The sequence below is a fragment of the Prinia subflava genome, chromosome Z, assembly GCF_021018805.1.
Source record: "Prinia subflava isolate CZ2003 ecotype Zambia chromosome Z, Cam_Psub_1.2, whole genome shotgun sequence".
NCBI lineage: Eukaryota > Metazoa > Chordata > Aves > Passeriformes > Cisticolidae > Prinia > Prinia subflava.
The window spans coordinates 27,949,186-27,976,835 of NC_086283.1; the positions used below are offsets into that span (position 1 = coordinate 27,949,186).

The 27,650-nt window shown below is 38.7% G+C and overlaps 1 protein-coding gene across 3 annotated transcripts in view; it reads right to left on the reverse strand.

Moving 5' to 3' along the window:
- The window catches only part of EDIL3 (EGF like repeats and discoidin domains 3), a 231,626-nt gene that overhangs the window by 39,470 nt on the left and 164,506 nt on the right, over positions 1-27,650 (reverse strand). For all 3 annotated transcript variants that reach the window (XM_063421632.1, XM_063421633.1, XM_063421631.1), the window contains 3 exons: positions 15,816-15,971; positions 14,590-14,734; positions 9,428-9,612 (listed from right to left, as the gene is read on the reverse strand). In XM_063421632.1, the coding sequence (XP_063277702.1) occupies positions 9,428-9,612; positions 14,590-14,734; positions 15,816-15,971 (486 nt within the window). The remainder of the gene's footprint in view (positions 1-9,427; positions 9,613-14,589; positions 14,735-15,815; positions 15,972-27,650) is intronic.

Here is a 27,650-nt window from a genome sequence, read left to right on the forward strand (position 1 = left end):
CCTGCCCTGCTGCCCACGCTGGGGCTCAGCCCAGTCTGTGGTGGACCCAGACTTCCACTTGGGCCCTCATCGAGCCACCTACAAAAATTCAGCTGATCAATGAGGTTTACAGTCTCAGCATCATCATGTAAGGCAGCAAGTGAGTCAAATAAACCAACCTCCCCCTCAAAAAACACCCCCCAAATCTCCCTTTTATTCTTTTGTTCCAATAAACTGCATCAGTTAAAGCTGTTTGCTATCTCTCTCTCTCTCTCAAAAAAAAAAAAAAAAAAAAAAAGACAAATCTGAACTTCTCCTCCCATGTGCGCTATTGAGGCTTCTAAAAGTTAAGAGTGCTCAGGATTCTGTAGCAAAGTATGAAAGTGACCACACAATGTTTTTTATCTTGTGTTATAGCAGTGGTGTTTGAGGTAGCAAAGCCAAAGTATGAAGACAACCCAAGAACATCTCAAAGTCAAGAAAAATAAATTCAGATAAAAGAACATGCAGGGACGGTCTGTTCCAATATTTATAAATAGCATATCAGCCTTTGAATTTCTGATGCTGCCAAAGGGAGGTCATTAACCATCTGCAGTGAGGTCATTAAATTATATTCTTAATAATTCTTAGCTGAAAATACTATTGGTTTGTTGTAACTCTCATTACCTCTTAGCAAAGATAACCCATTAAAATGGGTCTAAATATTTTTACTTTTGTCATTGGAAAAACCAGATCTGTGTCTTCTTTACAAAGGTGTTTTCTTTTCACTAGCTATATAGAGAATTAATTTCTAATTGTGAAAATACTTTTCTGCTTAATTATACAACAAAGAAAGGATGGCTTGAAATAGGATTAATATATCTTGTAGTTAATTAAACATGAAGCTTCTAAGGAGATCACTCCAGTAACAAAAGCAATTAAGGCTTGGTTACGTATGGTACATAATTAAGCAGGAATTTCTTGTAATCCCAAGGACTAACTTTCAAAGCTTGTATTGCTTTAAAATAACCTATTTTCTGGCTTATTTTAGAGAAAATGTAAATATGAATATTGTCAACTCAGGTGTCTTCTCAGCTCTGTTCTAATGTCATAAACCAAGTGTAACATTTAAAAATGTAGCTCCATTCTGAAAAAAAGTCTCTATTTATGTCTCTATGCCTGTGGAGTGAGAAGATGTACAGAAACACAAGCCAAAAAAAAAATATTAAGGACATTCTGATGAAAGTGTGTTTTGCTACTTCATATTTCGAGCCTCAAGGTGCTCTTGAACAAGACCCAGATAACTGGGGAAATGTTTAGTTGCAGCATTTCCATGTCTACAGTGATTTCCCCTTTAAAGTATCTTCTCTGCTGAGATTTTTCTTTTCTGTCATGTTTTCTGACTGGGAAACTGCTCTTGCTTTACTTGAGGAGTGAGCAGGATGAATGTTATTAAGCGGAGTGCAAAAGGGGTCTTGCACAGCATATTGCTGTAGGGACACACCTGACTTAACACGGAAATCAAAACCAAAAAAAACCCCAAATATTCTGCTTGGATCAACACTTGACTCTGAGTAGGGTGTTGTTAGGGAAAAATACATGATGAAACCAATGAATAGGTTAAGATTCAGAAAGCGACAAGGAAATGCTCATATCTACTTTATGTGATGCTTTAACATGCTGAGATATGACTATTTCATTTTCTGCTTACTGCTAGGTAAATGTCAGCCTGGTTTTAAGCACAATTCCCTCTCCTCTGAAGAAAGATGCAAGATGTTTTGTTGCCTTTAAATTTAGCTTACCTCAAAGTTCCATTTCCACCACTCCTTTATGTTTGTGTCTCAATTTCGTTATTTACTTAGCTAAAAAGATACCATCTCTGTTCCTCATTTGACAAGATAGGAATCAATCTGTTTCTGCACTCTTTATGCCGGAAATGGAGGGCAAAAACAAATAGCAGCTTTTGAACAAAAACATTCTGAAGTCAACTAGAATCTCACAATAAAGCTTCACTGTGTTTTCAAAGTGGCACAAAAAAGAATGCAAAATTGAGTCTTATTCAGAGAAGAATAGATTTCCTTGACCTTTGTATATTTTACTCATGAGATGCTGACAGATACATGAAGAAAATATTAAATATCTTCCTTGGTAAAAAAGTAATATTTGGGAAAATATGTGCAGGGCTAATAAAAATATCACACCCCAGTAAATAAAGCATCAAGTTCTTGGAAAACAGAACAAGGTACAGTTCCATTCCATTCCTTCACCCTCATTGTGCTCTGGCTGTTGCCTCATCTATGTTTACATCAGATATTTTTTGCTACTTAAAGATAGGTGACCTTGATAAGGTCGTTTTGCTTCTATCATCTGTATTTTCTTTGTCATCCTTTTTTTCTTGTCAAGACTCAAAGCATTGTAGGGCAACAACTGTGACCAACTCTGCTTGAGTCAAAAACCAATTCAGGGGTAGCTATAAAAACAACAAATACTTTTATTAGGAAAAAGTGGATGCTATTTTGAAGCACCACCAAGGAAGAAGAGGGCACAAATAAGAAACACATTTGGAGCCTTTCTTTCTCTATTCTTACCTAAACAATTGTGTAGCTATTTTCTGTTTTTAAGGGAGGGCAAGGGATATATGCCTCTGCTTCACAAATTGAGACAGAACTTTATTTCAAGCCAGTGGAAATGATAGCTTGGTAAAACAGGCAGGAATTGAAAACAATGAAAAACTAACATCTTTCCATTAAAATTTCATGTATTGTGTTTTCAGAAGGTGCTACTATTCAAGTAACACCAACATTCCCACTGCAAACACACAGCAACAAAAAACCACTTCAGACTCAGATCCTGTGCACATCAAAATTCACAACAACCAGGCAGTTTTTGCTTACACTCCCAGATTTTCTGAGGCAAGACCAAAACCTGTTATTGTAATAGGAAATGGGTCATTACTCAATTTAACTTTCATCTGCAGGGGAGTGATACTCACAGAAAAGCTGTGATTCAGTGAGGGAGCTGACAGTACTCTCTTGGAGTGTTTTAGAGCTGTACAGGATTCCACTGTTTAGGGAAACTTCCCAAGTAATTTTTGTTAGTGACAATGAACTTCTTATGTGTCAAAGACAGGCTCTGGAAGCACTGATTTAAATCTTAGTTTTTACTGAAGATTTAACAGAGAGACGAGGGAATATAATTCAGGGAACAGAGCAAGACTTTGTGAAATACAACATTTTTCTACTATAAACTCTTATCCATAGCTAATTTTCAGCTCAGACAAGATCTTTGATCCTGTTCAGGGTTGAATGCTTTAGGAGTTACAGTGGTAGGGGTTGATGGTTGGTCTTGTTAATCTTAAAAGTCTCTTCCAACTTTGATGATTCTATGATTCTGTGAAGGTGACATAACCCAAATTTTTATCGACAGAATGTAATCATCCTATGTCTGTCTGATGCCTATTTTCTGGACAGCTTGCAACAGAGAGCTCCTATACTTTGTCTGTCCTTCTAATAATCCCTCTGTATTTTGCCAGAGTAAAATCAGTGATTCTACAGATGCTTCAGACTTTGCTAAATGATAGAATACAACCTAAATAAAGCATTTAAATGGCAAAATAAACCAAGATTTTATGCTGCCTTATTTAATTTCTAGGCTTAAATTCAATTACTGTGATAAACATTTCCATAAAATGAATTGCAGAGGAAAGCTTTGCAAAGTCAAAAGCAATTTAGGAAGGGCAATGCTGAAATGCACAATTTAGTAACATTATTAATGTGAATAATGCATTTAATTTGAAATGATTTAGGGGAAAAACTGAGTTAGAGTGTGACCCTTGGAATGGCCATCAAGTACTGCTGGACAGCAACTCTGAGCAGAAAATCAAGGCATAACTCCTAATATAACTTCTGTAACTGCTAAAAACACATTGGCAACATACAAAGATTTTTTAAAAAAGGGAGAAAAAAGAAAGGGAAAAAGCTTTTAGATCATCTTGTCATCTTGAGTTGCACACTGTCCTAAAAGCAAATAGTAACCATCTAGTTGCAAAAGTAAGTCTATGGTTTATGGACAATTGAAGAAGAGAATAAACTGACCTGTTTAAGATTCTAGCCTAGACAATGCGAAGTCAGTAAATTCAATGGTGTGCTAATTAGAAGTGGATATCAGTCTTTATCTGTTTTTGTCTTTGACTAAATCGCTCAGATCTGTTTGTCCATTATTATGTTATCCTACCACTGGCTGGTGTTTTTTGTTTTGTTTTGTTTTGTTTTGTTTTTGGTTTTTTTTTTGTTTTTTTGTTTGTTTGTTTGTTTTTGTTTTGTTTTGTTTTGTTTTGTTTTGTTTTTGTTTTTTTGTTTTTTTCCCAGGAAAATTTATCTATAGCAAGTGTCTGGCAGAGAGCGGGAAAGATCTGTGTTAATACCTTATTCCCAACCTGCCCTGAGATGCTGCTGCATCCTCTGAGTTACCAGGCTGTGTGAGCAGAACAAGACACTGTGAAGCCACTCATCAAGGTAGGCACAAGAACAAGGAAGTGCCAAAACTCTGCACCCAAATTAAGTCCTTCAAGTAGAAGTGACAGCTGCCAGAAAAGAGATGGTTTTGCATTGGAAAGATAAAATGCTCAATAATGACTTTAAATATAATTTTATTTATTGCAATAGAAAGCACTAAAAAAGGCTAATCTCTGCACAATTTTCATTTTGCTATTTGAAATCTCAGAACTTCAGAATTCTGAGAAATTTTAGTAAAAAACCAACACCACCTTTGCAGCTGGAGGCCCAGAGACCACTTTTGTTGAGGTTCCTGTAAAGAACATTGATTCCTTTTGTGGTCTAGTGGTGATGGCTGTGCTTTATTAAAGCTGCAAATACAGGTGTTTTCTATTTATAATGTGATACATTTCAGTTTACAGCTCCTACAGAACACCCTGTCTCTCCAAGCCCACTCACAACACACGGCTTAGCAATCCAACCCTTCCAGAACTCATGCAATTTCCTTGTTATGTTAATTACCAGATTGGTCTTAAACGAACATTTCGTCCTGATCCAATTTTGCGTCTTTCAAACCCTTATTTAATTGTTGTTAAGCATTTTCTGGTTTGTTGTTGTTGTTTTTTACTCGGTGTAGGTGTTAAAACAATTAAACCGGAGGCCACAGATAAATCTCTCATTTGGCTACTTTAACCAGTACTGGTATTATTTAATGTTTTGCTAACAATACAAATTGTCAAAAGACAATTAAACAATCTACACAGTTTTCTCCTTTTGAGCTGTTGAACAGATCTCCAGATGAGTTGTTGAATTGCTATGGTATAGTGATTTCCTATCTTAAAAGATTCCTCAGAATTACTTTCAAGTGACCAGATTATTGCATCAAAAAAAAAGGGAGGAAAGAGTCAGGTGGAATAACAGACAAGACAAGAAGCAAATACCATGTGTGAGAGTTAAAAACATTCCTTAATTTTGAGTGACAGATGAATGCCAGCATTGAAACAAATTCAGCTAACCAATACTAGGTGAAAAATAATGTTCTGTTCCCATATTAAAAAAAATGGAAGGGTCCCTTCATGTAACTTTCCTGGTTCAAACATTTCTCTTATAATTTAAATTAATTGTCCATATTTCTCTGTGGCTGGCAGAGTAAAGACACATTTCCACTTCTGGAAACTACTCTATAAAAAAGAGTAGAAGCTGGCTTTGGCTTAGCTTTCAAAGAACAACTCTTTGATTTATCACTTGGAAGCTTAGATACTGCAAATAAATGCTAGAAAATGAATATAAGTAGATCTTATGATGGCATGATAGATATGTGTTTTGTATATGTATAATGAAAAGAGGATAATTATTTGGAATGCAATTTAGCCTTTGATTTCAAACAAGAGGTATTTTGATGTGAAGAAGATGGTTATGCATTAAACTGAAAGAATAATTTGCAGCCCTGAGACAATCAAACTCTGTTGATAAAAAAATTTGGTAATATTGTCTAATACTGGAGATTAGTTTGGCAGGAAATACACAACTCAGATCTATTACACCACTGGCATTCATCACATTTTTAAAACATGTAGGTATAACAGTTGCTCTGCCAATCTTCCAACAATCTGTTTATCACCAACTGCTTTTTCTCTTATAGTGCTTAGCTGCAATCAGCAGGAGAAATATTGTAACTTGACATTGCTGTTGCCTTCAAAAAAAAAAACAACACATCATCAGTTTTAAGATAAAATACTGACAATACCCTTGTATAGTTGCAAAGTTAGGACAATTTATGCAGAAGGGATGACTGAGTGGGAAGAGAAAACTCTAGGTGTTTGGAGACATCAAATGAAATGACAGGCCAGAACTTAACTAACAGTAAATAAGGAAAAGGGAGTTTAAGCCTTGATTTCACAATTTATAACAGCAGAAAATCAGTAGCAGAGTGGGCACGGATTTTGAGGAAAATGTTAATTCTTTTCAGTTACACTCTCAGCTAGGAAAATGAGATATGGAGAGGCAAAAATTTATTTACAAGAGCATTCTCCAAGCATCTGGAACATTGGTTGCACTTCTTTTCAATAATCTTTATAGCCTCAGTGCCTCATTTTGGGTATAAGGCATGGAGTTTTCTATCACATCCTTTAATGACAAGTAACTGAAGAAATGGGAAGTGGGGTGACCTAATGGAAGAGCAATCATGGATTGTGTCCAGAAGAAGCCTGAGCACTCCAAAATTTTGCAACACCCTCTTCAAGGGAATGACAAAGGTATCTTTGAGGAAGCATGTGAGGAATTCAGTCCAAGTTTATGACAAAGCTAAAAAAATACAATTTTAGTAATCTCATCTATTTAACTTTCTTTCCATATAAAGAAAAGACTTTTTTTATCATTGATCGTGGTATTTGGTGTAAATAGATGTCATTTGTGAAATCTAGAGCTTGTAGAGTCTAAGTCACAGAGATTTTCAACAACTGCAGCATGATTAAGGTGAGTATTTTGTCCCCAAAAATGCACATTCTGTGTCTGGAGACACAAAATACTTCATATTCCTAAATTATGGGTGCAACAATCCAAAACACTTTAAAACAAAGAGCTTAATTGTTAATGGCTGCATTTTAGAATACGAAGGAAATTCAAAGTTATCCCTTTTGAAAAAAAAACCCTGAGTAAAGCAGTCCCAGCTCCTGACAGAGGAGATTTTATCTCTAGAGTTCATCCAAAAGTGCAAGTAGCGTTTGATGCATGATTCAAACATCACCTCTCAGCAAATGTTATCACAACAGGTGCTCTGAGACGGATGTCAGCACACCAGCTTTTAAACTGGTGATAACAATGGTGTTTAGGCAAGGATATCTCAATAATAATATTTAGTCAGATCAGACCCCTTCAAGTCATCCATGTACCCCAACAATAAAACTTAAAGGGAAAAAGCAGGCTTTCCCCCCAGTTTTTTAGGCTTTCTCATGAAAATTAGAAAACATAAAGCAAAAAAGGCATGTGGAGAACATGCAAAAGGCATGGAAAGTTGATATGGTATATACGATATTGGTAAGCCATCTATTTCAGCAAAATCCAGAAATCTGGGCTAAATGTCTAAATTTAAGTCCATTTCAGGGTGCCATAGAGTCACTCTGAGCCTAATTCTTTGTCAGATGGCTGAAGAAGAGAGGGGCATACAGACATATTTGCTTTCACATGTTTTTCCTTACAAATGTGTTTTGACCAAACTCTGAAAGCAGCAGCATGGTGATAAACCTTTCAGTCAACATGTTATAAGGCTTCAGTGTAACACTCTGCATTTTAAGGAAAAGGAAAACTACAAAAACCCACAGAGAACTACCAGCAGGGAGAACAAAAATGAACAGATAAATTCAAATGATAGACATGTCTCTGTTACAGAATCATTATCTACACTTGAAGCATATGAGACTGTCTCAAGTCATGGCCTGAATTCAGAATAACCAGCCTGTAGCAGAAGCTAAGGACTGCCTTAAGCAATGAAAAAACAAGTGGATTTAATACCTTTTAGTTTTGAGTTTTGGTGTCTTTTTTCCTTTTTTTCAAAACATGAAACAATAGTATCCTTTTTTGAAGGATCAGTATGTATAGAGATTTTTAGGAAAAGGTAGATTGCTCATATTCCCATGAAATTGTTGAATTCAATACATAGCCACATGACAAACTAACTAAAAGATGAGTATTTCTTCACAATTTTCTTTTTGACCAGACAATTATTACTTATAATTCAAGGACTTGCAAAGACAGCACAATTGGTCAGATTAAATTTGCAGGTTCAGGTAAATTCAAATATAGAAAGACTCATGACAGCATGAAAAATTTGAAAATGTAAGTTTTAACTATGCCATCTGTAGTTAATTACATTGTCATCCAGGTGCAAGAACACACAACAGAAAATTTCTGTGAATCTTCTGTACACCCTTGGTTTGACTGATGGGGCTAAAATATGATGCAACCATCACTCTTTCCTGCAGAGAAACATTTTAATTTGTTTCTCCACCACAAAATGCAGCACTGAAATGTTCATCCTCTCCAGAAGTTTCTAACTGCTCTTCCAACATGCTGCTCTAAAAAAATTTCAGGAGGTTCCAGGATCTCCAGCTATTCCAAAGTCAAACGGATAGGGCAGTTTCTCTTTTCTTTTATGGAAGGTCGGTAAACTTGGGAGGAAAAAACAAACAAACAAACAAACAAAACAGTAATCATATTCCTAACTTGCTTAGCAACTGCAGGTAAAAAGGCTAATATGTCATAATTTATATGCGAAGAGATTGCAGGGGGTTAGTAGCCACGTCTGGTGCTATTGAGGCTTCCCACTGAGAGCTGCGCTGCAAAGTGGCAGCTGACTGAAAACACTGCTATTTTTAACAGTTCAAAAAATGTAAATGTGTCAGTGGCTGGTCAAACAAGCTTCTACACTGGTGATTTATTGAAATCCCTCACATTAGTGAGTTGTATAAATCACTCCTGGGCTGAAAACAACCCCTGTGCACAGGTTTATAATGAATTCAGGTGCTGAATCAGTCTTGGTGGCTCCAGAGTCCTGTCAGAAGATAATTTTGGGCAGCCTCAATTAGTCAAAGATAATTTCTATGCTCGGGATTTGCTAAGGTGCACAGAGCTGAAAGTAAATATGCTTTTCCAGGGAGCTTAGGAAGGGCAGCAGGGAGGAAAATAAACTCATCTCTCCCAACAAATGAGGGAAATTCAGCGAAACAGATATGCAGCTACTATTTTTGTTCATTAACAAAGGAAAATTGAGGCTAGTGGAGGCAACCCTGAGTAGATTTTCCTGCAGCTGCAATAACAAAAACACAAAGATGTGTTGGGCTTTCAGAGCATGTGGCAGAGTTGGGATGGTTACACTCAGAAAAAGAAGAATTTGAATATAAAACTGAACCTGAGAACTTTCCTGCATGCCTGAAACACAAAGAAGACAAACATCTGGAAAAATCCATGTGAAAATTTACCTGCAACCACTGTGACTGGTCATTGTGGCCAGAGGTCCAGGCATTAACTTTGCCTTGCTTGTCCAGTCGGGCTTTCCTGGGCTCCCAGGCGAACATGTCCATGTTGAGAGTACGGAAAACGCTGGAGGCAGTGATTTGGAAGTCCTGGATGTGTCCTGATTTCATCCCCAGGGGCTCAGAGCAACCTGGAACAGCAGGGCAAGATCAGGCATTACATGCTTATCCCTGACAGGGGTTTAGGTTTTCTGTTATAGCAGAGAAAACCTGCAATAACTGAAGAAAAAGATGTAATCAAGACTACTGTTGAAGGAACTCGAAAACAAATAAATGAAAAACAGTCAATTCAAGGCACTTTGTTTCAAGAATTGCTTGAGTGAGTCAAAATCAAGATAGAGATTTCAACATGCCTTATCCTGGCATAAATTTATGAAGAGAAACAAAATGAAAAGATGGCGTTTGTCTGTGCTTATCTTATTTTTATTTTCCTGTCCTGCAGGGAAATATTGTTTCTCCTGTTCAGTTTGATTTTCCTCATGCTTTTATGCTACCTCACATCAACCATGTGTTTGCTTACTGAAAAAATATTCTTTTCTTAAAACCACTGCTGAAGTAAAATGTTAAAAAACACTGAGCTCTTTTATGCTTTTGAATTACTTGACATCTAAGTAAAAATCCAGAAAGCCCAAAATCCCACTGAAGGAGGGGGAGACCACAGAAAAACAATTGTAAAGGAGTGAGAACAGTAGGAGGATATCACTTAGGAGAAATCGATAGTTAATGGCTTAATTTGTTTGTGGACATCCCACACCATTGAGTTGTTTTGACTGTAGAAAAGATAGATCTTAGGCTTCTCCCTTCTCTGTTCTGCATGAAAAAAAGATAAAAATAAAAATTGATAAGTGGCTCTGTCTTCCTCTGCCTTACTATTGTGTGCTGGGAATGTGGAAGGTTTGGATGGAGAAGAAGGAAGAAACAAGCTGAGGCAGCACTGAAACAACAGGACTGGAAACCAAAGTAGGCAGACAAGCTGCATGGTTTTAAGATTTAAACAAAAATAACCCAAAAAACCCCACCCCCCAAAAAACCCCTCAGCAACAACAACAAAAACCAAACAAACAAGAAAACCAAAACCCAGAACTAGAAAGGCAAATGGCTGAGAGAGAGAAGACTACTAAGGGGAGAGGAAAGGTGAATGTATGGCTAGGGGGATGGAGTGAAGTTTGACAGTTGAGGTAAATTGAAAGACAGAAAAGATGGAGATGGGAACATAAAAAAAGAAGCTGTTTTTTCATTTCCTTCCTGTCCCAGCAGTCAAAAACCTGTATATGTGTAGATGTAATATTAATAACATGATCTTTAATGCAGTATCTTCTGTATTTAAAATTTGAATATTGGCATGCTTCATGTTAAATTAAAAAAACCCAAACAAATAAATGAAAAGCCAAGAGAAAACAGAGTTTAACTTCTGAAAAAAACCCCAGTCTTTCATAACTGATTCTCAGTGCACAAATGGAAATGCCACAGCCTTGTCTGTAGAATGGACTCATTTAAAACACAACAAAATAATTTTCCTGGGAGTGGGAGGGAGCAGTTGATAGTAGAAATAAGAGAAACTAATCTGCTGCTTTCGAAAAGGACTTTTCTTACTATTAAATTCTGAAATATCACTCCTGTATCACAAGGACTGTCAGCAAGAATGGTTCATGCAAGGAATCTGAAGGAGGCTCCTGACACAAAACCATGGATTGTCAAAGCTGTGATTCAGTGCTGGCCCAATCCATCAAAACCAGTTCTATCTTTTCTGAGTATTATTATTGATTTATGAAACAACAGCTGTGCCTGCCTGTGTGCCTGTGCATGCGTGCATGAATTAATGGGATTTTGCACTCGCATGCCTTCTTCCTGGCCCCAAAGGGGTGGGAAGAGTGTTGTTAAAGGTAACTGGAGAAAGTGAGAAGAACAGTGAGAATCTGAAGAGGCAAACGTGATGCACACAGGTGTCAGGAGATTTTGGTGCTGTGTCACAGAGCAGCAGCTTCCCAGCCTCTGCCACAGAAGATAGTGGCTGTTTGGATGACTGAGCCATAACCTACAGCACAAAGAACAGGATCATCAAACCAGCACTTTGTCTCAATCCTCACAGGTGTGTGTTTATAACAATGCTTATGTCTTCCTGAAACATCTCCTCTTCACTGCCCTGCACCTTTAAGTTTGCTTTTCAATGTCCATGTGAAAGGATCCAATTTCCATTTTCTTTTAAAAAATCTGCTAAAGTAAGAGATAGCCGATGCAGACACACAGCTACATCCAGTGGAGCATCTTAGTCTAGAAGGTTTGAGATGCTTTGGATACCTCCATCTGTGATAAATGATACCTGATACCTCTGTATGTTTAAACATAACTAAGTATAATTTGCAGGCCTTATTTGGTCTACATCGATGAAACAGGAATGGGGAAATAACAAGAAAGAGTGGCAATTAGCACCTGAAAACTGGAAGGATCAACACAAAGGTTCTTCTCTGATGACTCTTCAGAGGGCAGAATCTTTTATTCTTCAGCTGCATCCTATAACATGCCCCTCATCTACCTCTTCTTTTGAGAAAGCTCAAACCCTCAAAGGAAATATTCAGTATCCAGTGTAGCAAAGGCAAACCCACAAGTGGATCTACATGGAACAGTCTGCATGAATCTTGTCTTGGACAAAGATCTGTGTAGTATTGGCAAAAGCAACATATGCCAATTTATTTGAGGGCAAAGGTGATTTTGTTTTGATTCATTATAATTCATGTGGTATTTTTTTGTTTCTAAAAATTGAGAGATTTAAAAAAAATTCTTCATCTTTATGAATCATAGAATGGTTTGGGTTGAGAGGATCCTTAAAGATTATCTAGTCACAAATCTAATTCCAACTCCTTTGCCTTGGGCAGGGACACTTTCATTAAACCTTGATGCTTTAAATCCCCATCCAACCTGGCCTATAAATAACAAATATAGAAATCTTTTCCAGCTTGCACATTGCTGAGGACAAATGAGGAAAGGGGAATCTATCTTTAACTGCAGGTATGATAAAGTCCCCCTGTGTGTCAGTTTTGTATGAATGGTGCCTACACAGACTGCTAGGATAAAGAAATTGTTACCAGAGAACAACATGCCTGAAGGAGATGAAAATTACACACTCCAGAGCTTTCTCTGAGTGAGTCTCACAGGGATGTTTAGGTTCTGAGGCCCTCTGCAGGAACTGAGAAACCCCAAACACCAAAAGCTGGCTGAATTTGCGCACAGAAACCAACAAACATGACTGAGAGCAGCACATTGCAGGGGCTACCTGCAGGAAGGCAGATGCTTAATGCAAAAGTGAATTCCACGAGTAAGTGACACTGTTGTGTGAACACCGATCTGCTGTTAAAAACAACAGCTTGATGCTGCTATTAATAACTGCTTAATGAATAAAGAAATTCTAATAAGCAGTAGCTGTGATCTGCTTCTACTCTCTCATCAATACACTGTGAAGGAAAGGCAGGGCAGGACACAGAGATGTGCAAAACACAAGTAAGGCAGGAACACAGGGCCATGAAAATTAATGCCTAATTTATTGATGGTTGGCTCCACTAGCATTGATCCTGGTTTTCAATAAGACATGACTGTGGGTCTTGGCAAGTAAAGCTATTCATGAGACTAAAGAAGATTGCACTGAACATTTTGCTGAAGTTTGTCCTAAGAAGGAGCTAGCTTTTATGATGATCCAATGCTGCAAGTCTCGCTCTGTTTATCACTCTCTTCTCTCTCGCCAGGGCATGTTAGAGAAGGCAAACCCCTCAAAATGTTTTTCCACCCAAGGCAGACCACCTGGAATTAAGAGTGAATTAGTCTCTACAATTACTCCTTTCTTTCAGTAAGGTCGAAATTGCTCTGCTGAGCTTCAGCTGTCCACACTTTTAAGAAATGATGACCTTGACACAGTTAGGAGACCACTGAAATTAATTCACTTCACTAGCTTTCACAGTTCTTTGAGCAAAACAATTCCTAGTAATTCTAGCAAGGACTTACCCTACATTGTGGTTCCAGAAGTGGAAGGAAAAAAAAAAAAAAAAAAAAAAAAAAAAAAAAAAAAAAAAAAAAAAAAAATCAAATAGAACAAAGCAGTCAGGGAGGATTTTCTATTTACTCTTAAACCTATCTATATTGGAAAAGGACTACACCAAGATTAATGCATTAACTTTTCATTTCTGAATCTGGTTTTGACTGAGAATTGTTTAACTCCAGCTGGCTTGATGTATCACTTGTGAACTGGATGACTATTGTTTGTAGAGTAAACAGGCAGCCACATAAAAATCACTCCTAAATGAATCAGTGGAGTACTCCTGCCAGTAAAATTTTATCTCTTGGGAAAGGAAAAAAAATTACATGCTTTTCTGAATTTGTAAGGGAACACAGTTCTTGCAGAAGGTGGCTAGAGGTCAGATTTTACATTTGAGAACTTTAATACGAATCTGAGGAAGGTTTATATTGGGTCCGCTTGTTCATTTAGTCTTAGCTACGAGACGTTAGCCCTGCTTCTGCTAAACCCAGAAGACAAATCCAAACTGAAATCTTGGTTAAAGTAGCCCAACCAAATTGTATCTTATTGGACTGGTCCTTGATAGCAGGGGAAGCAGGTTCATCCCTCTGAGGATGTCACACAGCACAGGGGTGGTGTCACCCCACAGCCAGGAGGAATTACCCAAATCAGGTGTGATTGTTGCTGCAATTGGGTCCACAGCAGGACATAGCCAGCTCTAGGGCTCAGGAACCATTTTCAGACCTTGGGTTAGGCTCCTCACCTTGTAGTCTGCTCAGGGTGGTACATTACAAGTCCACATAGTCATCAACACATGTTAAAAATGCTAAATGACCTTTTTTAGGTTGACCAATTGGAGATTAACCCACACAGAAAAAAATTATAAAGTGTTACTGGATTAATACCACACAGCCTTACTACGATCCCTGTCCCACTGCACGTGACCATTGCTACTTGGCTGAGCCAAGTGTTGCTGATTTTTTAACTTAGATAAAAAGGATGAAAGTGATTGGATGAACACAGGCTGGCCAGGTGCATCTAGCAGGGGGACAAAAGAAGCACTGTCAGGAGTGGCAGGGTGGGGGGAAGGCTGTGGAGATCCCACCTGTGAGCTCGCAGCCCAGCAGCTCCATCCTGAGGGTGCAGTGCCTCCTGCACACCTGGGGGTACAGCCGGATGTACTGAGCCTTGATGGGTGGCGTGAAGGAGTTGGCGTATGGGGTGTTGTTGTCCACATTCCCACGGAACACCTACAGGGAAGAAGTGTTTGCACAAAAAAAAGTGTCAGGAGATCCCTGGAGTACCAGTGAGTTCCCATGTCTCAAAAGCACCCGCATTATCCTGTCTGTGCAAGGTTTTCCCCAAATTGTGGCTGTTTTAGCTCTTTCACTGCCCAACACAAGTTTTCCCAGCAGAATGTCCTGCCTTGGTGTCGCATTGTGATGGGTTTGCCACCTGTGCTGAACCAAGGACTCTGTCTTGTCACTCCCAGAAACTGAAGCTCCTAATGCAAATAAATTATGCCTTCTTTTCGTGACTAATGTACAAAATAGTCTCAGTTCAATTTAGCCTGCAATTATTTGCGCTGATTGACACTTATCTTTTTCCCCTCTGGTTCAAGAACCTGATCCAGCTCCCACTGAAGTGCACTGTAACCCTCCTATTGATCACAGGAGGGATGAATTAAACCCATCGGCATTTTTCTATTCACTCCTCACTCTAACCAGATATCCCTGTGCTGTGTTTCCCCTCCTCATCATGCATCTCTTGACACAGCATTTTAATTTCCTAATAGAGAAACTACATTTAATGCTGTGCAGTGCCTGAGTGTCTTCCAAACTTACACAGTAAACGTGTTTTTTTTCTGCTCTGTGTGCACAGCTCCATCAAAAATAAGTGGTAACTATAAACTGTAAACACACACACATGGCTGGATGATACTGTTTGTGCAGCACAGAGATTAGCATTGATGAATGGGCTCTGTGTTTCTAAGGGTTAACACTAATCTGCCAGTGCAATAAAACTAAATTGAAAACAGAGCAATGAGTAATTACTGGTAAACTAATTAATATGAAAATTAGTTAAGTGTAATAAACAGGATTATTCTAGCTTGGGGGAGTAGCGTTTATGCAACCATCAGTTAAAGTATAAGGAATTCTTAGCAGAGAGAAAATGCAAATTTGTTGATTTTTTTTTTTCTCAGAGAAAAATGATAACAGTGAAACCTCTATCATACTGCCAGGCAATTAGGCTTAAATACCAGAGACATCTCATACTTCTGAAGGCAGCTAAACCATGAGATGCATTCAGATACAGATGACTTAATCTTACCATGTCTTCCTTTGTGCCTTTTACTTTGTACATTGTCCATGACTTCCCATTATTACTGTAAGCAATTTTATAAGATTTCACATATTCTGGACTTCCAATCCTCTTGGCACCTTGGGTTATAACTCCAGTGACTCGCATCTTCTTCTGCAGGTTTATCTGAAATAACAGCACACTGATAATCTCAGGGACACAATCCTTGATTCCTTTAATTCCTTTTCTCTTTTTTTAATGTCAGAAAAAAACACAGCTGTAGCATTTAAATGGTTGTTTTTATACTTGCATTAATCCTTTTGATCTTTCATGAATTTCATGTGTAAATGTATAAAGCAAATGAGTAAAAAAATTGAACGAAAAGCTTGAACTATAATTATTTCCTGTATGTGTGTACACATACATACATATATTATGGATATACAGAATATTTTTGGGATATTGCCCAATTTTGGTGTATAGGGTTACTCCTACATATTTCCTGCCTGAAAGTGAAATGAAACAGGCTGATAATTGACCAAAAGCTACACCTTTTGTTTTGTTAGAAGCCAGTTTGCAATACCATACAAAAGGTCCTAAGTTAGCATCAAGTAAAACTTCTGCATAAAACTAAAATTACATGGAAGTTCTGACAGCAAAGAAATTAGACTTTTTCTTGACTCTCACTGAAAATTCATATACTTAGAGATCAAGGCTGAAATGCTAATCCTAAAGCAGTCAATAGCAAAATATCAATCAGTGGATATGAACATGCCCCGTCTGCTTGTCTGAGTGAACAAAACACTTGAAAGTACAAAATTAAGATTTTTTTCAGAGTGAAGAAATTCGACATTCCTCCGGCAGCTTTAATTCTGCCTCCTTTACTCACTTGTGGCATGGGAACTCTGACAACTCAGAGAGTGATATTCAGACTGAACAGTGTCAGACTCGTCTCTGGGACGAAGTCAATCATGACTCAGTCTGTGGCAGCTGCACTCCCACCCTCTCAGCTGAAATCTGTGACTTTTATACCAAATGAAGATCAGAAAAGAGCTGTCACACCATGAGAGCTCTGTAAAGGTGCAGGCAGATGTGCAGTGCAAAGAGATGAGTGGAAACACTAGAGAGCAAACAACTGGGACAGGGTAAATAATACATTACACTACATTAGCACTTATCTCCTCAAGATGAGTTTTATCTTTGCTCCCCAGTCGCTGGAGCTGACCCAGTGAGGTCCCTACTGTTTGGAGCTGCAGCCCCAGCACAGATGTGTGAGGATTCAGAGGCAGATCTTCTGTCCAAAACCTTAATTGCTTTATTTTTTTCATTGTGGCCTTAGGACTTTCTCCCCCTTGGTAATAAAATCTAACCTCTGTGACGGATGCAAGATGATCAGACTTCGGTGTTCAAGCTCTCTGTCTGTGCACAATAGGAAACCTCTGGTTTCTTTGTCCAGACTATAGAATTTTGTGTTCCTTCTGGAATTTTTTTTTTTTTTTTGTGAGTCTAGTATTTCTCTGCTACTTTTCTGGAACAGTTGGCTTTTGGTGTAGTTTTACTATGGATCTCCCTATAAGAAATCATTAAACACTCACGCACTTTTGGATTAACAATGTGTGTTTTGGAGGTTTAGACTATTGAGAAAGGGTAAGCCTCCTATAAAAACATATTTTTTAACAGTATCTTTTTTACAGGATCCCCCATATACCAGGAAAGCTTAGGAATATTTGCAATTCCTCCTGCAAGTGGGGAGAATGGACTCACAACAGGAATTCAGACAGGTATAAATTAGAAGGGATTTATGACTTCTTTCAGCCTTGGAAAACTTCCCCAGTTCTTGGTTCCCCAAAGGGGAAAACAAAATAAAATAAATATGTTATATTTGTAGAAGGACAGCTCCAGAGACTACTGTTAGTCCCATAACTACATTAAAAATGTAGCTAACATTGAATACTATCCAGTTAAAGATTTATGTAAGTCTCATATGAGTAGTTCATTCTCTATGTGGAATTTCAGAATATTAATTAACAGGCAAGTAAATCAATTTTCCATGTATTTACAAAATTGCTAATAATGAAGTGAATACCATCTACAAAACAAAATTAGAAAGCACAGGGAAACAGAAACAGACAGTGATTATTTGCTGGCTGGTAGCATCTTCACATTTCACTGCATGAGAAGAGGAAGGTGTAACACAACACCAAACAAATTTTGTTCTATCCAGTGATGCAGATAACTAATATTTTTTCAGCTTAATTATCAATTATTTTTTTCTAAGTAATACTCTTTGGGAGGGGTTTTTGGATGAGAATTTATGGGAATTTTGCTTCCCTGTTTACTCTCAAAGAATCTTTTGTAATGAAACCATGGCTATAACCACTGGAGGACGTGTTCCCATTTGCAGAATCTCTTATTTTAGAGGATTTCTTGATCAGTATCCATCCTCTGAGTCACAAACTGAGCTTTATTTTTAGGCAATATTGAATTTGATACAACACAAGAAATAAAACCAGGCTGCCTTGTTTTGCAAGGTCTATGCATCTTGTCAAGGTTTGCAGAAAAATCCCAATGAAGTGGGAAAACCAAAAAGCTTTCAAATTCCCATGGCTTGCTTATACAGAAATCCCCTCTGGGCTAATGTCATGCTTTTCAGTGAATATGGATACATCAGGAATTAATTTTCCCTTTATATCTTTGGGTTCTTTTATGTGTTTTAAATTTTCCAAGTTCAACCTCAGCAAAAATTGAAAGTACTACAACTTTAGCAGTGGCTGTAATGAAGGAGGTGCTGAAATCTTTCTTATTTAGTCTACTTCAGTAAGAAGAAGTGAAGAAATGTGAACTACATCCTGTAACACTAAAAGATTTTTCATACATGTTTTTGTGTGACAATTGTGAGGGAAAAACAGCTCAGTAAGCTCTGCTTTGGGGATTCAGATCCAGGACAGAAAATTACATATTTTAGTTACATGGGAGATGATGTTTTAAAGCAAAGAGGTGAAAGTCACCAGGATAGGAACAAAAGAATAGCATATCTTTTTAAAAAAGGTAATAGATTCAGTTATTAAGAATTCCTTATCATTACCTAGATGAATTGGAAAAAATCAAGGACAAAAGAAGATCAATAGTGTTTTGAGAGCTTTAACCTCAGTAATTTATGTAATAAGGCATAGTAAAGGTCTTGTAAGAAGAAGATATGAGCATAGATGTTTAAGGAATCTACTTACAGAGAGAGAGTGAGAGAGAGAGAGAGAGAGAAAGAACGAAAGAATGAAAGAAAGAAAGAAGAGGAAAAGAGAAAGAGAAAAAGAGAAAAAGAGAAAAGGAGAAAAAGAGAAAAAGAGAAAAAGAAAATGGATCAGTTTTATCATTTTAAAATTTACCTTTTAAATCTAAGAGCTATGGATTCAGACTTGACACTCAACCTCTGCTCAAAGGCCTGTGTTCAGCACCAGCTCAGAGGGGTATCCTGTATCCAGTGACTTCCAAGGGACTTGGCTCACCCATGATATGCCGGGGATTTGGCTGCAATCTGAGAACACCCAGTGCCCTAAAACCTTATGGCATGAAGAAGTCCATGAAACTTGGATAAGGTTCTGTTTGACACCTGCAGGCTATGGAATCTGCTCTGATGGCCTTTGTGTGTCAATGAGGAGGAGTTCTGGGACTGGAATGAGTAATGAACTCTCAGTTGCTCAGGTAAAACTGTATAAAATGAAACCAGTAGTCGGATACCAGTGTATTTAAATCTGACTCTACAAGAACTGGATTATGCCAGACACAGGCTGGACAGTGCAAAGTCACTGTGCTGGAGTTGACGAAAGCACAAGGAGAGCACAGGCATGGAGTCAGCTCAGTTTATGTGAGTTAAGGGACTGTGACAAAAATCACCACCTCAGGTCCTCTGTTGCGTACACAATTGCACATTGAATACATCCATGTAGCCAAAACAAGTCAAATACAATCACTTGAGGCAGATACCCTCTAGAATGTATGCCAGAGAGCTGGGGAATAAAATCAACCCCTTTAGTTTAAGAAGTCCCTGAAATTCCTTCTAATCTTATTTGTTTTGACCACCAAAGTCCTCCCAACTCCATGATTACACAGAGCACTCTGATGATCACAGCAGGTTACAGAGTCATGGTCTTTCTCCACAGGAGGGGAAGAGGTGACCAGTGTGCTGTGTTCACTGCTCTCAGCACTGATCTTCTAAAAGCGATTAGCTATTAAACAATTTGCACTAATGCTTTTGACTCCAGTGACTCACTCAAATCTGTTTGGGGATGCTAAATTGTTGTCTACACCAATGAAGACATACCCAGTCTAGATTTTACTGGAACTTGGAAAAAATCTATATTGGAAAGGAAAAAAATAAGAAGGAAGACTTTTTCTCCGAGAGAGAGTGGTAAAATGGACAAGGTAATTTTATGAGTTCCTGTTGATTGTACAACACACCATTTCCAGAGGCAATTCAGAACCAGTCCTTCAAGTCTGCGTTGTGTAGTGCAGCTCTACTGCTAGCTGTGAGTTAGTGCAGGAGCTTGTTTTTCATAAACAAGGCCAAAGGGCACCACAAAACAAAGGCCATCAGTAGCTTCTCAGCATGGTTTAAAAACCTTAGAACCATAAGAAAAAGAAAGATTAAATTCAGAATCGTAATGTGTGAATGTAACAGAAAAGCATGGACTGGGACAGCTCCAATGGAAGGTGTTCATCTTCCTCTTACAATTTATGATCAAATGTTAGCATATTCAGTTTTCAGAAGCTATAAACTGGGCGAAAAAAGATAAAAAATCACCCAATTGCATCTGTCTTATCTACATTATTCCAGGTGGGGAGAGGAGGAGAGGGATGAGAAGACAGAGTCACTTTAGGAAAATCCCTATGTGATGCTCCTGGACAGAATTCATAACCATATCCCCTTCATATGCTATCTCACTGTTAGCAATAATGCCACTAACATTTCCTGCAGAACTGCCTTGTCTGAAGTGTTCCTCCAGAGCAAGCTTTCCAGAAATGCTAAATTAAAGCCTACATGAAACCTTGGGTCTTTGACACTTTAAATGTAGTTTTAGGTTCATAAACAGAAACACACTTTATGGAGAACAAAGGTGTTTACCTATTTCAGTTATGAGATGGAATAGTATTATCATAAATAATTCTTCATCTTTTCTAGCACAAAGTAAATATATCTTTAATGCTACTCACCATTATTCATATAAAAATGGGGCTGAATAAGAGATCAAGGTTATACTGGCATTAAAAGATTTATTACAACAACCCTTCCCTGCTGATCTCATCAGGTTTTCATGGATTGGAATTTAATTTTTTGTCTCTTCTATTTTTTTTTAAGCCATAATTCTGACAAAGCTAGATACAAAGCACCCAGAGAAACATTTTCTGATGAAAAATAGGGACACTTGTAAATGGAAATATTTTTTAATAAACCTGGGAAATGAACAACCTGACACAATTCCCTCAATACTGGGAAAGACAGAGAGTCTGCAAGCTCCCTTCTGTACTTCCTTTTCAGCCACCAAGATTGTTTTCTCCAATCTGAACAGGACAAACTGCTGTTTCACCCTGGTGCCACACCAGCTGCAGAGCTGGACTGGTGATGAGAGCAGGAAGGGCATGGGTCAGTCACTATTAACTTCCCCACTGCAAAGCCTCACTGGCACCTGCACACAAGGTGCTCATCTGTCTTGCCTGTCTGTGGCTTTTTGATACTCTCCTAATCAGCCCTGTCAGCAGAGCTCCCCGGATTTAGTTTGGGACATTAATGCAGTCAGCACAGTGGCAGTGATGTGCGTTTTAAGCAGCACACAGTGAGGATATGCAGTGATTTATCCACGGCAGCACAGCAGCTGTTGCTGACATGCTGGAAGGGGGTCTGCTCCATGGAGAAAAACCTGTTGTATTGTAAAATACTCATATGATAGTGTAAATTGTTGTCTTGTAATAGGCCAGGGGAACAAACGTTTGTTTCAGGTTGCTTTGAAAATAGTAACTCCCAGCGTGATTGTGGGATTGAACCTTGAGGACAGATCAATTAAACGTTCAGGTTGTTTCTGATTCCAGCCCATTTTGTTTCACTTATGCGGATGCAGATCCAGAAAAACACTCCCATAACTTTGCTATTAAATCCTCTGCAAGCTCATCCTCCTGCTGTTTCCAGTCTATCACACTTCAGGGTAGGCAAAAACACCTCTCAGGACTTCCCTGTACTCACCTGCACCTCAGCCTCAGCCAACCCTCTAAAAACAGCTCATCACCTTTGCCATCCTCAATGAGACATATTCACGTATCTGCTTTAAATTAGGCATGCAGAATCAGAGATACAAATTGGACCACTAATTTAATTTGCCTCTCTGTGAAGAGGTCAGAATATAGGTTAGACCCTACTTGTATGGAAAATATAAATACAAGAATTGTTTGGCCCATGTAATGCTAATGTGGAGGAACATATGTTATGAGAATTATCAAAAAGCACCTACTTCATCTGGCTTTTGTTGAGAACTTTCAATTTATGCCTCAGAGAGTTTACATAATTAGACAGACTAAAAACTTGCTTAGTCTGTTCCTTCTCATTATTAAGCCATTATTTTAGTCCCAAAGGTAGTTGTTATGAATGTCATTAACAGGATTATATGAATTATTCAAACACTGGCATGTTTAGACTGTTATCTCAAGAAGGGGCCCATAATCAATCTCACATTGTTCAGAGGTTTGTAACCCTACAAAATACCATCTTATTTGCAAAGTATTGATTGAATGAGCATTAACTATCTGAAATGGAATGTTACCTAAGAAACACCAAGGTCATTTATTGCAATTGTTAGTTTCTTCATATGCTTTGAGCTTGTGGAAACTCTTCCTGCCTTTGGAGTATTGATGGCTTTCAGAAAGAACTTCACCACAATGTCTAGAAGACATTCTGAAGAATCAGCCTAAGAATATGTAAATAAAAATGCCAGTGAAAACACCTACATGTATTTCCCCTTGTAAAATAGCTTTGATCAGCAGCTTGTAGATCTAGATGATGTGATGTCAGACTCAGGTCAAAACCACATACTTTTCTTTTCATCCTACATGAAAACCATATTCCTTAGGGAAAAGAAGGGAATTCAAAAAGGTGTAATATTAAAATCACCATGAACATACGCTCAGGGAAATTTCTGGTTGTGAAATGATTTCACATATTGAGAGGTACTTTCTCTCACACGCTTTTCCATCTGTTTTTATGGCATTTTGGCAAATCCACTCTGGTAAAATCTCCAAAGAAAATTATGATCTTCTCTCAAGCCTGGAAAGGACAACAGGGAAAAATTCCCATTCTGGCTTCAGTGGGCTTTGTCTAGGTCCTATGCATGTTCCCAGACCAAGAAGTCATGGAATAATAGAATCTTAAGGTTTGAAAAGACATCTAATGTATTGACTAGAGGAGTGTTAACTGTCTGAAATCTGAGGACTGATAGCAGATCAGACTTCCCTGGCCCTGTGAGATCCCTGCTGTGAGACCCCATCGCACATTCCCAGCTTATTTTAACAGGTGGGGAAATTAAAGCTTAGTCCCTCCACCAAAATAAACTTATTTAGTGACAGTAGTGCTATCAAATGGTGCCCAACCTGTATTAAAATATGTATCTTTATCCCCTTTCTGCATGGTTAAGGTAATCCTAATCAATCTTTGAGGATAATCTGTTAGTTGCTGAGACACTGGTTGTGTGGGGAGAGAGGCCAAGGTTTGGGGTGGACACAAGCAGAGTGAAGAGGCAGTGAAGCACAAAGGGGGAAGATGATTGATGTGATTGATGAAAAGACTGCACCACTCAAATGATTTCTTAGCCCACAGACACTATTACAGAATAGAGAAAGTTGACTCAAATTATTATCTCCTCAACCCTAAAAATTTGGTAATTTGTTGGATCCCAAAAACCACACTCATGTAATTTTTTTTTTATTATCTTTTGAATTTAGTACTCAAAAATAAATAAAAAAGTTGATATAGAAACATTAAAAGTTACCCCTCACCGAGATTTTCCATATTTATCTGTATGTTTTTCCTCAAAATACTTTTTCCTTCTACAAAAATTTGCAGGCAATAATTAGGGTAAAAAAAATTAAACATTGCTTGGTTTTGTGATAGACGATCTTTGAAAAGTCTCATTGAGACAGCCAATGCTTGGACAATGTCTTTTTATCTCAATCATTCATGGAATAAGAATGTTCTAAGAGCGCAAGAGTAAAAAGCAAGCTAACATTTTTCCGTTCACAGAATTCATGTGTGTCTTAAATTGGAAGGTCTTTGAGATGACAAACACAGGTCACCTTTTGCAGGGGAGGTCAAGGAGGCTGAGTTGACTTCAGCTCTTGTAGTCTGTGGCAATTCTCATGGTGCTGGTGACCTTCTGTGCTTCTAACAGCCTGTACTGCTCTGGGGCCATGGAAACTGAGGAGATATGAACCTGGATTGGGTGAGCAGCAAGTCCAGAGGGTTGGAGCTGTGTCATGGGGTCTAGTTAGAGATGTGCCACTGGTGGTGTCCCCCACCAAGGTTCAATGTTCGGGCAAAGAATTGTTTAACTCATTCCTCAAAGATTGGTTGAGTGGTCAGTGCAGTTCACTGGTCAGTGAGGGGTCCTCAGCAGTTCACTAACCACACATAGCTGGGATTAGAGGCCAAAACCCCTGAAGGGATTTGAAATCCTTCAAAGAGGCGTTGACAGGTTGGAGAAATAGGGAGGAAATAAATATCTCAAACTTAAAAGGGAAAAGCAGATCTTGCACCTGGGCAGGAACAACTCCAGGTGCCAGCACAGGCTGGAGGGGACCTGCTGGAGTGGCTCTGAGAGGAAAGATCTGGGGGTTCTGGTGGGCAGTGAGCTGACCCTGATCAGCAGAGTGTCCTGGGAGCAAGGAAGGTCAATGGGATTTCAGGGGATGTTGGGAAAAGCATTGGCAGCAGATCAGAGAGGGGATCCTGCCCCTCTGTCCCTATGCCTGTGAGGGCATATCTGGAGTGCACTGTCCACATCCTCGGGACACGAGGGACACGGATCTCCTGGAGCAGGGTCCAGTGGAGGGGGACAGAGGTGATTCAGGGCCTGGAGCATCTCCCTGTCCAGAAAGGCTGAGGGAGCTGGGGCTGTTCAGCCTGGAGAGGATTCCCAGCTGAGAGGGGCCCTCAGCCCTGGGTGTCCCTGTGTGCAGGGAGGGGCAGAGCAGGGCCCGGGCTCTGCTCCAGGACCCAGCAATGGCTCCAGAGCCACGGGCAGGGACTGAACCCAGCAATTCCTCCTGCACAGGGGCACAACTTCTGCCCTGGGCAGAGCCCAGTCCTGAACAGAGACCAGAGAGGCTGTGGAGTCTCCTCCTTGGTGATATTCTAGAACCCTCTGGACACAAAATCCCATGTGGAGCAGTTTGGCCCTGCTGGAGCAGGGAGGTGGCACCACATGAGCCATTGTGGCCCCTTCCAAACTGACCCAGCCTAGGATTGTGTACATATACATGCCTGCCTACCACACACAAAAAAAATCTTAATATCTTGGCATGTAAACTTATTTTTTCTTGAACTTTGTTCCCTGAATCTTAGCTTAGTTGAAATATTTCAAAACAACATGTTTCTAGAAGTCACATCTAGCAGGACAGTAACTGTGAGTGAGGCTCATTTGCTCTGCCAGTTTTTAAGTGAGTGGTTAGAAGATAAAAATGACTCATCTGATTATCACACATCAGCATGTCATCATCTCACAGATTTGGATGCTGTCCTCCCCACAAGGTGACTGTGGTACCCACACATCATTCCATTATGGACCACCACAGAGGTGCTGGGGGACCTTTTACTTGCTTCTTCATGATGCAAGAAATCATGTGGACACATTTGTTGCTTTCTGCGTCACAGAAGGTTTGATTAAGGTTTGATTGCTTTTAAAAACAGAGTAGTAAATGGGAAAAAAAAAAGTTGAAAATGATGGTGTTGCAGATGCAGGGAATAAAGTGTTTAAAGGTCCTGTTGCTTCAGTCCTTCAGCTACATTTAGCTAAGTAATTAAGGAAAGCTGGCACGGGGGCTGACAGAGCATGCTATGGATGGTGCTCATAACAGAATCAAGTTTCAGTTGCCATGGGAATGCTGACTCTGAACTGACTGCTTTTGTGCACCCAGAACTTCAGCCCAAAGTTGTTTGAATCTGTCTGTGCGTGGGATGAAAGCAGGAGGTGTGATATGAAATGGATACCAAGATATGGGACACCAGGGAGTCTGTGGATGATTACACTAAGAAATAGGCTCCAAGTCCCTTTGTTTTCTGCTCTGAGTATATAAATTAGACTTCTGGCCTGTAAGCTAAATGTATAGATGCTGAGAGAGGTCTGCAGAGTGCAGACACTGGTACTGAGTTTTCTGAAGTCAGTGAATTTATGGCAGATTTTGGCTAGCAAACAACCTCTTCTAGTTCATGCAGATCAAAGGTGCTGCGTGGTGTTGTTCTAATTCAACTGCACTTTCCTTATTACTTTCTGTTCTCTACAGCCAAGGGCTTTCAAGTACTTACTGCTTCTCATCAATATCCTCCAAGGAAATCCTTCTATGATATTGACCCAAATTTTGACATATTGACAAAAAAAAGTGCAGAACTTTAATAGTTTTTTAGCATTTAACTTAGCAGGTTAGAGCTTCCTATGTGCTGCACATCACCTTGCAGGGTGACTCTGAGACTGCACTTCATAAGTTCACCTGACACTGAGATGAGAGCTACATTAAGTGATATAAAACATTCAAGCTGCAGTGACAGGTATTTTTGGAAGCCCATACACCAGTGCTCATGAATGAGGAAATGAACTTAGGCAAAATGAATGGTTTCACAGATGGCAGTTTGCTTGGAGCTCTCACCAACAGATGTTTGAGTGAATGTTCTGCAAGGCCTCTGTGTATTTTGAGTTTTATCATTTCATTAGCAAATAGCTATCACCTGGTGTGTACTTGCTCTTTGGAAGCTCTTAATGAGGAAGCTGTTAACTGTTTTTTTCCCTTGCCTTTTTTTTTTTGAGGAAAAAAATCACACACAATACTTTATGATTTTCTACCTGGGGATAAGAATGATGGGACTTAAGGTTTTTTACACAAATAATTTTTGTGTGTGTCATAGTAGTTACAATTAGGTTTGTGAGATTCATAATCACAGATCTAATTATGTTATGGGAAGGTAAGACTGAGCACCAGAGGTGGGACTGAAACCAAAAGCGGTGTGGAGACACTTGTGTAAAAAACCACATTAAGCCTCAATCAAAATATAAATTCTACCTAACAGCAATCATACTACAATACATTTAGACATATTTTCGTTAAAAAAACCTTCTCTGTGCCTTTCAAGGAAAAAAAAGACTAAATAAATTAATGCAAAATAAGACAGAGGTCAGGGAAATATTTTGCCCTGAATCTGCTTGGATAGGTCCCTTTCCACCACAGGTCATCTTTTTTATTAAGTGTCTGCAGCAAAAGTATTTACTCATAGTTTCAAGAAATATAGTGAAGAAATTTTCTTAAAGCTATGGGAAGTTATTAAAACCACTAAATTTAAAAAAGCAAAAGGTATTATTTACAACAGACACACTGAAATGGCAAAAAAACAAATGTATTTTATTTTGGATTAGCGTTCCAATAGATTCGAATTGCCAATCAGAAGTTGAGCACATTTTCCATCAAACTGTTGTATTTTTCATTATTGTGTTTCATTTGAACTTTAGAGCATAATTTCAGAAAAACCATTTGGGGAATAAATTAGAAAAATTATAAAATTATAGTTCTCTTTTCATATATTCTAAGACTTGTTTTTTTTACCATTTTAAAATTGCAACTTGA